The sequence below is a fragment of the Rhinatrema bivittatum genome, chromosome 8, assembly GCF_901001135.1.
Source record: "Rhinatrema bivittatum chromosome 8, aRhiBiv1.1, whole genome shotgun sequence".
Classification (NCBI taxonomy): domain Eukaryota; kingdom Metazoa; phylum Chordata; class Amphibia; order Gymnophiona; family Rhinatrematidae; genus Rhinatrema; species Rhinatrema bivittatum.
In genome coordinates this window covers 152,848,205-152,863,218 of record NC_042622.1, presented here as the reverse complement: position 1 = coordinate 152,863,218, position 15,014 = coordinate 152,848,205, and the positions used below count along the sequence as shown (strand labels likewise).

The 15,014-nt window shown below is 49.0% G+C and overlaps 1 protein-coding gene across 7 annotated transcripts in view; it reads left to right on the top strand.

Annotated features, from left to right (window-relative positions):
* DRAP1 (DR1 associated protein 1) overlaps positions 1-14,224 on the top strand; it is an 88,140-nt gene extending 73,916 nt beyond the window's left edge. For 2 of the 7 annotated variants that reach the window (XM_029610962.1, XM_029610964.1), the window contains exons 6-7: positions 2,356-2,438; positions 8,994-9,326. In XM_029610962.1, the coding sequence (XP_029466822.1) occupies positions 2,356-2,438; positions 8,994-9,132 (222 nt within the window). In that variant the 3' untranslated portion in view covers positions 9,133-9,326. Of the gene's footprint in view, positions 1-2,355; positions 2,439-8,993; positions 9,327-9,361; positions 10,902-14,086 lie in introns of those variants that run through there. The other 5 variants (XR_003858062.1, XM_029610965.1, XM_029610966.1 and 2 more) reach the window with 5 other exon arrangements.
* Positions 14,225-15,014: the final 790 nt, after the last annotated feature.

Genomic DNA, 15,014 nt, shown 5'->3' with positions numbered 1-15,014 from the left:
GTGCAAGGGCTCTCGCACTGTGACACTGTCAGTTTTGAGTGCGACATAATAGTCTTCTATCCCTCTTGTTAAAATATTCAACCAGTTCTTTCTCAGAATTGGTATTTTCTCAGAATTTTAGTACAAAAATACTTTTTTGGATTGGAGGAAGAGGGTCCATTTTAAGAATAACTGTGAGCGTGCTTGTTAGATAATAAACATAAACATCTGCCAGTTTGTAGCCATGCTTCTATTGTATGAATGGCAGAATCTGGGGGTTACCACATGCATAGTTGAACAGGAATGGAGAGAGAAGCCTGGCAGTTCACAGATGCTAGCAGGGGACTTTCCAGGAAAACAAAAGCCCTGGAAATTTAAACAAAATGGTAAAATTATGTGGGAAGGCATGGCTTCAGGAATGCTTTCCAACATAGATTTGTAGAAGGGAGTGGTGGGTTTCTTACATTACATACTGTTTTGCCACTCACCACCTTTGGCAACTCACTTGAGAAATCTTTTATATCAATTTTCCAAGTGATTGTACTGTTTGAAGGACTCTTGACATTGTAATAATTAGGCTTTGTGACCAAGACATTAGAATTTGTTCAGAATAGAGGTTATTTACTCAGACTGTTTCTAGCATTAAGTGAGGGTCTGTGCTGATAATGCTCTTGTAATGTTGCATTCCATTCCAGAACAATCCATGCTGGCATGCCCCCCCCCCCCCCCCCCCGGATATGGATGTGGAGGGAAATGTACAACTCTCACCAAGTTCCTTGATTCTATCCTCTATTGCAGTGGTTCTCAACCTTTTTTCTGTCGGGACACATCTGACAGATGGTTCTCACATGCGCGACACACTAAACATATGATCGTCATGGGGCTAAATGTAAACATGCACTCTGTATCTTCAGGATCCAACCTGATCCCCCCAACAATGGCTACAGAACAGAACTAGGACATTCCCCATTCAATTTACCATACAAAAGATATTTCTGGTGTCATCTCAGTAACAGCAACATAAACGCTCTCTTCTACAATAGCCCTCCTTATGAAAATACAATAATTCCCTGTACGTACCCGGATCAGTCCAGACACCTGGGTTGTGACTCCGCACCAGCAGATGGAGACAGAGCAAAACTTGACGGGCTCCCTACATATAGTAAGGTGCCACCCACAGCCCCTCAGTCTTTCTCTGTCTCCAGCAGATGGGGCAGGTCCACCCACAGTCTCTGGGATCCCTGAGGGTTCGTTGCTTGTGATAGTCAGTCAGGGATAATTAAAAAAAAAAAAAGTTGTTAGTGGAGTTGGTTTAAAAAAAAAAAGTTAAAAGCTAAAGAAGAAGGAAGTGAAGTCTCCCGTCGGGGGAGCCTCCCAGGAGGGTTTGAAAGGTCCTGAGGGGACCATCCCCTCCTGGTCGAGGCCACTGCTGAGGGTCGAGGACCCGGCCAGTACTGGCAGCAGCATCGGGGGTGACACCGGGGAGCCCGGTTCACTCACCCCCGCTGGAGCAGAAGACTGCAGGACCTCGGCCAGCGGCTAAGTAAAAAAAAAAAAAAAAAAAAAAGAGCAGTTTTCGCGGCTTTGTTTTTTTTCGCGGCGCCGGCTCTCTCTCTCTTCGTCGTTCAGTCGGGGCGCTTCGCCGGGGGGGAAGCCTTTTTTGAGAGTTTTTTTCTCCTCCGCTTGTCGTTGCGCCGGCTGAGGATGCCAAGGGGGACGGCCTGCCGCGCGTGCGGGGGTTTCCCGGGACGGGGTCTGTACCAACTGTGTCTCGGGGGGCGAGGGGTCGTCGGAGGTCGCCCGGGGGGGGTCGATCGCGAGGTGCCCGCTCGCCGCCGCGCGTCGGAGCATTAGAGGCCGCGTCTTTTGATCCGTTCCCGCTTAGCGCGGGAACGGAAGCCATTTTATCTTCCATGAGGGAGGCCACGAGGAAGGCGAGCCAAGATGGCGCCCAGCCTCCCTCGCTGTCGCCACAGACTCAAAATTCGGGGGGAGAGGCCCCGAGGCCCCGTGGCTCAGAGAGCCCTAGTGCTGAAGAGTGCTCTTCGGGGTCGGAGGGGTCTTTTTCCGAAGATTTCACGCTGTTGCTTAAGAAATTGGCAAAGTTCAAAAAATCGAAGCAAAAGTCGGGAAAAGCTTCAGGGGGCAGGGAGGGACGCTCCCAGCCCCGGAAGAGGACAGCTCGGCCCCGGGACGCCCGGGGTACCCCTCGGGAGAAGAGGCCGTCGCGTGGCGATCCGCGGTGCTCGGATACTGCTTCCACCGCCTCCTCTGAGGAGGACACGGCTTCAGGAGCCCCAGAAGGCCCTGAAGGGCCCGAGGAGGAGGGGCCAGCTTGTATCTAACACTGACTCTTTCCTGTTCTTTGTTGTGCAGGAGGAGTCAGATGAGAGCGAGATGGATGGAGAGGACGATACACATCAGCCTGCTGCTAATCGGCCCACAGGTAGATTTCAGAGGTAAGAAGGGCAGCTCCTGCTGGATGTGAGGGATCATCCATTCTAAGTCATTTTCTGCACCTTCTTAAAGGAAGCATTTTGCCTCATTTTCTCTATCTCTCCTGCCAATAAGAAATGAGCAACACAACTGAAGTGGTTGCTGTCTTCACTGAACCTTACCCATTAGTATCTGCTTGATGCTCAGATAGCTCCAGTCCACCTGTCCTGGGCCCAGTTCCTCTCCACCTCTTGGGGTTAACACACACTCATACACTCTCATACTCACACACACATTCATATTCATATATATACACAAAGACACACACACTCTCTCTCACACACTCCTGTTCATTGATGGCTACTTCCTCTACTAGTTTTTGAAGGATCAATAGCAAGAATGGTAAAATTTGGCTGAAAATATCTAATGCTGGGAGGAACTCGTGTGCATTTCCAAGAATGGGTCCAGAATTTCTGGCCAGGTAGGAGAGGGGAAAGAAGAGAAGTGAGTTCCCTGTACGTACCAGGATCAGTCCAGACACCTGGGTTGTGACTCCGCACCAGCAGATGGAGACAGAGCAAAACTTGTCGGGCATCCCTACATATAGTAAGGTGCCACCCACAGCTCGTCAGTCTTACTCTGTCTCCAGCAGATGGGGCAGGTCCACCCACAGTCTCTGGTGATCCTGGTTAGTTAGTCAGGAGATTTAAAAAAAAAAAGGAAAAAGTGAAGGGAATTTATTTATAAGGCAGTTGAGGGGTTTTTCAAGAAGATCCCGTCCAGGTCCTGCAAGCCTCCCAGGGGGGTTGGAAGGTTCTGAGGGGACCATCCCCCCCTGGTTGAGGCCGCTGTTGAGGGCTGAGAGCCCGGCCCTTTCTGGCAGCAGCGTCGGGGGTTGACACCGGGGAGCCCGGTTCACTCACCCCCGTCGGAGAGGAAGAATCAGGACCGGGGCCAGCAGCAAGTTAAAAAAAAAAAAAAAAAATTTTGTTGTACTTTGCTTTACGGTGCCGGCCGGTCGCTCTCTCTCTCTCGCTCGCTCCTGGTGTTCGCGGGTAGAAATCTGTTTGGTTTGGTTTTTTACTTGCCTTGCTGTCCGACCGCGCGCCGCTGCACAGGGCGCGAATGCCGCGTGGTTCCTCCTGCCGCTCGTGCGGCTCGGCGCGCTCGCGGGTGTCGAGGGAGGGGCTCTGCTCGACTTGCGTCTCGGGGGGTGAAGGACCGTCCGAGAGCAGTCGGGGAGTCCGGACTCGGCCGCTGCGTTCACCGCCGCGAGAAGGACCCAATGCCGGAGGCAGCTCAGAGCCGTTCCCGCTTAGCGTGGGAACGGCGGCCATCTTGGACACGGTTCGTGAGGCAACAAGGAAGGCAGTGGAGCAGGCCGCGTTGCCGCCTGCACTTTCCCCGCAGCAGCGGGCCCCCGGGGGGGCTCCCCCGGGGGGGGGACGGATCGCCTGCGAGTTGCCCTTCTGAGGAGGCTTCCTCGGATTCGGAGGCCTCCTTATCTCCCGGTATCGTGGGACTATTGCATCAGTTGCTGAAGTACAAAAGCTCAAAACGGAAGAGGAAGCCCGGCAAGGCCGGCCATCGAAAGAAACGGGCGGGGGAGGCCATCAGGAGGCCCGCGGACCCGCCCAGGGAGCGTCGGTCCTTGAGGCGGATCCCCCAGGACACCGAGTCGGATTCGGTCTCATCGGCAGGGGACGAGCCGGACGAGAATCCGAGGGGACCGGACGCGCCAGCCGACCCGGAGGCGGGAGGCCCGGGGACGGCCAAGGGAACGCCAGCCGTAGAAGGAGACGACCCCAAGGTCGTCCGGTTGTTCAGGAAGGAGGAGCTGGCTCCGCTGATCCCGGCCATTCTGCATGAAGTGGGAGTAGATGCCCCCCCGGTGGTGTCTCGGTCGGACGCCGCTAGGTCAGACGCCAAGATGGATCCTGTGCTGTTAGGCCTAACTGGACCGGCGGTGGCTTTTCCTTTTCACTTCTCGGCGACCGATATTCTGTTCCGAGAATGGGATACTCCGGAATTGGGCCTGAAGGTCAGTAAAGCGATGGATAAGTTGTATCCCTTGCCGGAGGACGCTCTGGAGATGTTACGTTTTCCCAGGGTGGATGCTGCGGTCTCGGCAGTGACGAAGCGATCCACGATTCCAGTTACCGGGGCTACGGCTCTTAAGGATATCCAGGATCGGAAGCTCGAAGCACAGCTCAAGAAGGTTTTCGAAGCGTCAGCCTTGGGAGTCCGCGCGGCTATCTGCAGTAATTTTGCGTTACGAGCCGGGTTGCGCTGGGCTCAGGTGCTCCAGGCCAACGCAGGGCTTTCGGGAGATGAAGCGACACAAGCAGATCACCTAGAGGCGGTGATCGCTTATAGTGCGGACGCAATGCATGACCTTCTTCGGACGTCGGCCAGGGCCATGGTCTCGGCGGTTTCGGCCCGCCGGTTACTGTGGCTACGGAATTGGGCGGCGGATGGGTCCTCGAAGGCTCATCTGGGAGCCCTTCCGTTCAAAGGGAAGCTGCTGTTCGGTAAGGAGCTGGACGACCTGATGCAGTCTCTGGGAGAGAACCGGGCGTTCAAGTTGCCTGAGGATAGGCACCGAAGCAGGACATCCTTCTCTGGTAGGGCCCGTTTTCGGGGTCCACGGAAGTCACGGCAGCAGAGGTCGTCTGGGCCCGCCTATCGAGCTGGCTCTGGTTCCTCGAGAACATCTTCGTGGTCTCAGTCCTTTCGCGGCAGAAAATTTGGGAGGCGAGACGGATCCGGATCGGGGCCGAAAGCCTCACAATGAAGTAAGGCTGGTCCGTTCCTGGCCGCCTGCTCCTCCGGCTGTGCCGCACGTGGGAGCCAGGTTGGAGCGCTTCTACGGGGAATGGACCAGGATAACGACGGATCAGTGGGTCCTTTCAGTGATAAGTCAAGGCTACGCGTTAGATTTTGCAAGGATTCCAGCGGACAAGTTCTTGGTCTCCCCTTGCAAGGGTCGAGGCAAGCAAGCGGCCGTCCGGGATACGCTGGAGCGGCTGCAAGACCTGGGTGCAGTAATACCCGTTCCCCCGGGACAACTCCGTCGAGGAAGGTACTCCATCTACTTCATTGTGCCAAAGAAGGAAGGTACCTTCAGACCCATCTTAGATCTGAAAAGGGTCAACAGGTGTCTTCGCGTTCCACGCTTCAAAATGGAAACTATTCGGTCGGTGATCGCCGCTGTACGGCCAGGGGAGTTTCTGGCGTCCTTGGACCTCACGGAGGCTTACCTGCATATAGGCATTCGGCCAGACCATCAGCTGTTTCTACGCTTCTGTATCCTGGGCCGGCATTATCAGTTCAAAGCTCTCCCCTTCGGCCTCGCCACCGCTCCGCGGACGTTTACAAAGGTAATGGTGGTGGTGGCAGCCGAGCTTCGCAAGGAGGGGTTCCTGGTGCATCCCTACTTGGACGACTGGCTCATCCGGGCCAAAACGGAGAGTCGATGCCGACAGGCGGTCGAAAGAGTCCTGCAACTCTTGCGTTCTCTCGGCTGGGTGGTCAATCTCGCCAAGAGTCGCCTCGTCCCCACCCAGACGCTGCATTACCTGGGAGCGCTATTCGACACGAAGCAGGGCAGAGTGTTTTTGTCCCAGGAGCGGGTGTGCAAGCTTCAGAGCCAGGTACGCAGGTTGATGTCCCTGCGGTGCCCATTGGTCTGCGATCATCTCATGGTGTTGGGATCGATGGCGTCGATGTTGTCCCTGGTTCCCTGGGCGTTTGCTCATCTACGGCCATTGCAATCCGCATTGCTCTCCCGCTGGCGACCAGTGTCGGGGGATTTTCACATGCCACTTCCACTCACGGATCCTGCGAGATCCAGTCTACAGTGGTGGCTCAGCTCAAGCAATCTGACCCGCGGAGTGTCTCTGCTCATGCCCACCTGGACAGTAGTCACTACGGATGCCAGCTTATCCGGCTGGGGGGCGGTGTGCATGGGCCGCTCGGTGCAGGGACAGTGGTCCACGGCTCAGTCACAGTGGTCCATCAATTGCTTGGAGACCAGAGCGGTCTTGTTGGCGCTGCAGTCCTTTCTCCCTTTGGTTCGGGGGAAAGCGGTCCGAGTGTTGTCGGACAATGCGACCACAGTGGCGTACATCAATCGCCAGGGAGGAACGAGGAGCCGGGCTGTCGCGGAGCAGACGCAGCAACTGATGCACTGGGCGGAAAGACATCTAAGCAGCATCGCGGCTTCCCACATCGCCGGCGTAGACAATGTCCAAGCGGATTTTCTCAGCCGACATCGCTTGGATCCCGGGGAATGGGAGCTGTCGGAGGGAGCTTACCACCTCCTCTGCGAGCGGTGGGGAACGCCACGCATGGATCTGATGGCCACAGCTCAGAACGCCAAAGCCCCGCGGTTCTTCAGTCGAAGAAGAGAATGGGGGGCCGAAGGGGTGGATGCTCTGGTCCTCCCCTGGCCCACAAACGTTCTGCTGTATGTGTTTCCTCCATGGCCTCTGATAGGCAAGATTCTTCGGCGCATAGAGATGCATCCCGCAGAGGTGGTCTTGATAGCGCCTGAATGGCCACGGCGTCCGTGGTTCGCGGACCTCCTCCATTTGGCACGGGAACCTCCTCTCCGGTTCCGCGGGGAAGCGGCGCTCCTGCGGCAAGGGCCCGTCTGTTTGGAGGACGCGGATCACTTCTGTCTCGCGGCCTGGCTTTTGAGAGGAAACGCTTGAAGGATAAAGGATATTCGGATGCGGTGGTAGCCACATTGCTGAGTTCTAGAAAGCGGTCCACGTCCTTTGCCTACGTTCGGGTGTGGACAGTGTTTGAGGACTGGTGTAGAGTTCGGGAGTTGAATCCTGTGCGGCCCTCCGTCCCGGATGTTCTTGCATTTCTTCAGTCTGGACTTGCAAAGGGGCTGTCTTGCAGTACTCTTAAGGTCCAGGTGGCGGCGCTTGGGTGTCTCAGAGGTAAGGTGCGCGGAAGGTCCTTGGCGCAGCACCCGGATGTGGCGCGTTTTCTTCGGGGAGCCAAACATTTGCGGCCACCTTTGCGTTCGCCATGTCCTTCTTGGAATCTGAATTGGGTTCTTTCCGCTCTGTGTTCATCCCCTTTTGAGCCTCTGAGATGGGCGACGCTTAAGGACCTTACTCTCAAGACGGTGTTTCTTGTGGCAATTGCGTCGGCACGGCATGTTTCCGAACTACAGGCGTTGTCTTGTAGGGAGCCTTTCTTGCGCTTTTCTGCGGCAGGCGTCTCGTTAAGGACGGTTCCCTCCTTCCTTCCTAAGGTGGTTTCAGCTTTTCATTTGAACCAGACGGTTGAGCTGCCCGCTTTTCCAGAAGGGGAGCGGTCTGATCCTGATGCTAGACTGTTGAAGAAGCTAGATGTCCGCAGAGTGCTGCTCCGTTATCTGGAAGTCACGAATGCTTTTCGGGTGTCGGATCATCTATTCGTTTTGTGCTCGGGGCCAAAACGTGGTGGGGCAGCTTCCCGTACCACGATTGCGCGCTGGCTCAAGGAGGCCATTGCTTCAGCGTACATTCTGAAGGGGAAGTCTGTTCCGGCGGGTCTTCGGGCTCACTCGACGCGAGCACAAGCTGCATCGTGGGCGGAATCTTCCCACGTGTCGCCACAAGAGATTTGCAGAGCAGCGACTTGGAAGTCACTGCATACGTTTGCTAGACACTACCGTGTGGATGTTCGGGGCCTGGATTCAGGGGGTTTCGGAGAGAGAGTTCTGCGAGCGGGACTCTCTAGTGCCCACCCTCGGTAATTCAGCTCTGGTACATCCCAGGTGTCTGGACTGATCCTGGTACGTACAGGGAAAGGAAAATTGGTTTCTTACCTGATAATTTTCGTTCCTGTAGTACCAAGGATCAGTCCAGGATCCCGCCCGTATAGTCTGTTTGGTTGGGAGTTCTGCAGAAGAGAGTCCGCTCGGTTGGCACTCTATGTTTGTTTTCTTGTAAGTTGTTGAGGCCTCTGGTTCTGGTAGTTCTGATCCAGCCGGGGGTTCTGTGGATTTGGCCTGGGGTTTCGGGCCATCTAGTTAGTTAGTTGAAGTTCAATGTTGTGCTTTGACATTACGTAAGACTGACGAGCTGTGGGTGGCACCTTACTATATGTAGGGATGCCCGACAAGTTTTGCTCTGTCTCCATCTGCTGGTGCGGAGTCACAACCCAGGTGTCTGGACTGATCCTTGGTACTACAGGAACGAAAATTATCAGGTAAGAAACCAATTTTCCTTTATTACCCAGAGTGGGTGGACTGTGGAATTCAGTCAGGGTCAATGTGGGTGGAAGAGGAATGAGGGGAAGTGGTTGGTTTGGATGGGGTGGGGAAATGACTGGGCCAATGCAGGTGGGAAAGAAGAATGGGTGGAGGAACGGGATTCCTAGTGTTTTCTTCTAATTGTCCTCTTTCTTTCCCTCCTTCCTTTCCATTCTGCTCTTTCTCTCCTTTTTCCCTTTCTTCTTCCTCCTCTCTCTCTTCATCTACATTTCCTCCTCTTCTTCCCTGTCTTCTGCTTTTCTTTCTCACTCCATCTTTCCTCATGGCTGTTCTCTTCCTCCTCCTCCCTGGTCCTGGGGAGAGGGGGCTTCAGTCCTCAAGCAGAATATTTGCACTTTGGCTCCCAGTCCGGCATGGCTCTACCTTCTTCGATGGCACCAGCGCCCCTGCCCCCTGCCCCTGTACAGGATGAAGACGATGAGGACGACTATGACTCTTAACTTCTCCACATTTTACCTTCTTTTAATTTGCCGTGTTCCAGGAAGGAGAACTGGAGAAACAAAAAGACATATTTGTAACAGAACCAGAAAAAGTTTTATCTTTTTTTTTTTTAATTTTATTTTTTTTTGTGGTCTGTTTTTTTTTCTTTTTTGACTGGAGAAGTAAAATAAGAGGTTTGTGCTGGTGAACCTTACATTTCTCTCACGTGTTTTTTCATGCTTATTTCAGAATCAGCCTTCCCTTCTCATGCCTTCTCAGCAAAATGCAGATTGTCATGGGTAAATAATAATACAAAAACAATAATTTAAAAAAATTATTCATATTAGACTTTACCAGATCATTAGTTGGGAAGGGAAGGCGGAGACAAAGATCAATGGCCTTCTTCCTTCACCTCCACTCTTTTTGACCATCAGAGATTTTCAGATTTATTTCCTCGTATTGAGATTCTGCACTTGGATAATATTTCAATGCCTCCTACCCCTTTTGTCTGTTAAGGTCTCAGATCTCCATATTAGTCTACTGAATTCTGTCCTGCATCACTTCCCTTTCTCAAACATAAGGGAATGTCTTAAAATTCTGAATTTTATTTGTTAGAAATTCTAATATTTTAGAATCCATTTTCATGTGTTAAAAGAATTAAATGATAATTTTCAAAGTACAAGCAGCATAACCATCCTTGTTTAGGTCTAGAAATATAGAGTAATTTTTTGAGTAGACATGAAAATGCCAATTAAAAGGTTCACAGCAGGTGTCTCCAAATGATACCAGTGTTTACAGAAAAGAGCAGCAATTGGTAAATTGACACGTTCAGCTGTGAAATGAAGGGATTAGCAGGTACCAGACTTTTTCTTAAGCTCTTCAGGTGTGTTTTTAGACATTTTTCAAAAGGTACCTGCTGTTCCTGTGACACCTCAAGTCAAACTGTCTACTGTGGGATATTTGTATCAGGGAGCAGGGACCTGGTCCATAAAACACTGGAGTGCCTTGCTTCCTGTGGGCTAGAGGCAGTCAAAACCTTTATAAGAAAAAAAGAAACATTTAGGATGCAAGCCTTTCAAGCATTTCTAGTTACCTTTTTCCATGTTCTTGCAACACCACAAAGAAACCTCAGCTGAAAACTTGCTATTTAAAGATGAACCAATGAGTTTAAATGTTTGGGGTGGTGGGGAAATTATTTTGGCCTGTTCTTGATTCTCTAGTAGCTTCTCACCATTTATGTGAATCTTAGCTCATTTCCATGCCTATCCCTCTCTCTTAAGACAACAGGTTTATCTGTGTGACTGTGATGTCCTTGAAGGCACTTCCCCCATACAGAAGTTTGTAGCCATTGTAATAACTGGGAGCCTGATGTAATAAGCTTGGGTTATCATAAGGTAGCCAAAACAGGTGAATAAGGCAATGGCAAATGCCAGACATATGCTTGGGTGCATTGGGAGAAAAATGGCAGAAAAAAGGTGATATTGCTCCCAGGTGAGGTCTCCCAGGTGAGACCTCATTTGGAATACTGTGTACAGTTCTGGAGGCCACACCTTCAAAAGAGTATAAACCGTTGGCATCTGGCAAGAGGGTGGCTACTAAAATGGTCAGTGGTCTTTGTTCTAAAGCATATGGTGACAGAGTCAAAGATTTAGACATGGAAACGCTAGAGGAAAGGCAAGATAGAGGAGATATGATAGACGTTTAAATATCTCCAAAGTTTTCAATCACAGGAGGTGAGCCTTTTTCAATGGAAAGGAGGTTCAAGAATGAGGGGTCATGGGATGAGGGTGAAAAGTGGTAGACTCAAGAGTAATCTAAGGAAACATTCCTTTACAGAGAGAGTAGTGGATGCATGGAACAGCCTCTCCATGGAGGTGGTGGAGAAAAGAACAGTATCTGAATTCAAGAAAGCATGGAATAAACAGAGGATTTCTGGGGGAGAGATTGTAAAGCTGAATAGTTGGTGTAGATGGGCAAACTAGATAGCTTGATGGGGTTTTTTTTCTGCCATTATATTTTCTATGTGAGAAAAAATAAATGTGCGCTGAAGCTCAGTACATATTTTCTTAACTTTTTTTTTTTTAACATAAGAGTAAACTCCCAATGATATGGTAACTGAAACATGTGCGCACAAAAATATAGTTAGTGCGTATAAAACATGATAGGCACACAAATCATGTTTTCTGTGCATAAATCCAGAGTACAGGACCCCTGCTCTTCAAACTTCAGATTCAGCCACTTAGACTAATACTAGCCACAGAAACTACTCTTGCTCTAACCAAAAGTTACATTTCCAGCATTAAGAAACCTGAGTTAAGTCTATACACCTCTCTGCATTGGGGAGTGATAGCTAATGCCTCAATTAACATGGGATTTGCATAGGGGAGTGCTAATTTGTGTGTATATTTGTGCTCACATTTGGGCACACATTTTTTGTGTGCTAAACACTTTGTTAAATCGGAAGTTTTTACATTCCAAAAGCTACACACAGCCATACAACTTACTACATCAGCATATGAGAGCAAGGAAAGTAAAACTCCAAGCAAATTCTTTTTCCATTTAGAAAGTGGGAACTAGAAGGCACAGACCTTCTGTCATATATACAGTACCTTACACTCACTTATTTTCACCAAAGGACATCACAGTCTACTTCCAAGACCAAAAAAATGAAATCAGATGGTTAAAGAATTGGGACTGGAATGCTGCTGTGGAGTGGGCTAAGTGCATCAAGTCACATCAGGCTGGAAAATAAATTATGTAAAAAAAAAATTGGCAAGCCATTTAGGTAATGATAATACCTTTTCTAAGGCAAACAAATATTTATAGATAAGAACTTTTTGGACTATTCAGGTCCTCTTTTTTTCAATGGTGCTGTTATCGCAACCCAAAATTGCTTTGTCTGTTTTTCCTTTTAATTTAAAAAATTACTCCTTTTCTCCTTACTAAATTGCCTATGATCTTCTTAAGATCTGAGGTGCCAAAGCTGCCCTCCACCTTCTCCAGTGCGCGTATAATGGTATTATGTAGCGCTTTTCACCTGTCAGAAGTTTTGAAAAAAAATGTAATTTTCTTGCCACTTTTCGAGGTGGCTTATCCCAGGAGCTCTTGCTCCCTATCCAAAGCAGCCCTTCTTCCCTACTTGATGCCATCTGAGGGAAGCTGCTCTTTGATAGGCTGCAGCAAGGGGAGCAGTGTTGCAACTAAGAGTACAGTAGCCAAGAAACAACCTGAGATAAATTTGTTATATGCAGTAACAGTTTTAATAATAATTTAAATTTGTTTAGCAAATTTTGTATTGCTCTTTAGTGTAGTATTTCAGATACACAGATGCGGTGTCCTCTGAGGGGCAGAGGTTATCAACTGATTTTGGTTCCTAACCTGCACGATGGCTTCCAAACCATAGAGAGGGGAAGACTGAGTAATGATGCTGCCACCCATAGGTTAATTGAGGCTACATACAGAGTGGGGATTAGATCTGAAGTACTGGGAGACAATGACTCGCCCCCTAACATCGCACACAGAGTCAGTGGCAGAGTTAGGATTTATGATTGAGTTAGGCTGTAAATTATAAATCTGATGCAAGTGTTTTCAGACTTTCCTTACGGTTACTTTACAGCATACTTCAGTAGCCTGGGGAAGGAAAGTAGGTCTAAAGTTAATCTCGTGGGGTGGCAGAGGCTTCGGGATTGTGGCCTTGGCTGCTCACACATGAAAATAGAAGTGGCTAGCTGTGGCAGGATGAGGCAGGTCAGTGATTAGGTTTGCTTGTAACTGAAAAAACAGGCTATTTTTACTGGCAGCCAAAGATAATATATATCGAGTGTATTTGGAGATCTAGGATAGTGGTTAGAGCAGCTGGGCTAAGAACCTGTCTCCCACAAATGTTCCTTGGGTTTTTTTTTCTGGTAGGGGGTAGAGGGAGGGTCTTGGGGGAAACACTAGACCTTTACAGATTTCTTCACGTTTTGAGCAGGGAGAGGGGATGGGGGATACTGGGAGAAGGGTTAATGGAAAAGGGGGGATTTTGCCTGGGGCAGGTGCTGGGTTCTTTTAAGACAAAAGGGAGAGGTTTGGGAAGGGGACGGGGTGTCACACTTTTTTTTTTTCCTTTTTGGGATCACTGGCACCTCAGAAGGTGTCAGGGGTAGGTGGAGGTCTCCAAAGACCCCTGGGGCATTTTCACTGGTTTGGGGGGAAGTGAGTTTCAAGCCACATGGCCCTTTACATTTTACTGCAGAACCATCAGGGCCCTGCACTAGTTTCCCACTGCTCCCATGGCAAAATAACTACACCTCCCTCAAACGTAATAAAATAATGGGGGTGAATTTTTCTTGTATAGGATTAGGTATACATGAGCTGCTTTGTATGGATTTGCATGCAAATATCCCACGTTTAACGTGCATTGTAGCCATATCACACCTTAATAAATAGAAGCCTCAATTGGTAGTTGAGCAAATAGAAGGCAAAGTGACTTGCCCAAGGTCACAAAGAACATCCATGGGAGAGGCAGGATTTGAACCTTGGCTTCCCTGATTCTCAGCCTGCTGCTCTAATCACTAAGACACTCTTCTTTCTAGGTTTGGAGACTTAGATTTTGTGTTGTTTGTGAGATTGCACCTATAAAGAACAACCACATCACAAAGTCACATTTCTCCTCTTTAAAGTTTGCTGTGTGGCTGATCTGTGATTGCTAGCCCTGATCTATTTAGCAACACTTTTGCTTTTTTTTATACCCAGTTACTTCACAGATGAACTGTAATTGGAAGCTCAGAATATGACAATGGCACAGTTGCCGTATAGTAATATTTGTTCTGATTGCTGTTAAAAGAATTAACTTGTTTTGGAGGAAGTCTCAAGAGGGCCATTTCTTTTAATATATTTTTTACATTTTGTGCGCGTCTATGGTCTGCTTTCTTTCATCATGTTGTATCATTTTCAAAACTGTCTGCACCTGTCTTTTTTTAAATTTCACAGGCACCTCAATATTGCTTATGCAGAGTGGAAGGAGGGAAAAATCATCAGTTACAGAAAAATTGCTGTAATGTTTATATTTTAAACTTGTTTCTTTTGTATTGTATGATTAAAATCAAAACAAATAGTCTGATTTCAATATAACATTGGTAAGCCTTTATTTTCTGGTGCACACTTCCATTCCCTAGGTTGGGAGTTCCTGAGCCAAAACCTGGTCATATGCTGAAATCTATTAACTGGCTGAGGAATAGCAACTAAATTGAATCTCAAAACAACCTTTTCTCATTTGGCCACAACAAGATGAGCTATTCTTAGCCTAAACCAGTAGAAAATGAAAATATTGGTGTCCCAGCCTGCTCCCTCCTTATAAAGTGGAGCAAATGTGGGCTTTCCCAGGCGTACTTATTCATAAAATAGAGTACAGAAGAGTATGGCATCATGAGGAAGAGAGCTACCTCTTACCACAGTAAGCCCTTGTTTCTTCACTGTGCTAAATTATGACCCAATCATCACTTTCAGCCCTGCAGCAGTCCAGAGGATACCAGCATCAGCCTCACAGCCAGCTTACACACTATAGAGTACATTGCAGAGCACTGGTTGGCACTGATACACAGGGAAATAAAGTCACCGACCATAAAGTCACACATACAGAGTACATGACAGAACTGGGAATTAGAACTGAGGTACACAGAGATCAATTGATTTGCAGCCAAGCTCATATGCAGAGTATCAGTGGCAATGCTGAGATTAGGTCTTCAGAGTGCTTGGGACTCTTAACACCTAAATCCTGCATACTCTGCCAATGGAAAAAAGCTAAACAAAGAAAACCTTTATTAATTAGGCTCATGCAGTTCTCTTTCAATCAAACAAGGCTCCAAAGCACCTTTTAGTTTTGGTAACATGCATGTGGCCACTTCCAAATTGTATGGCT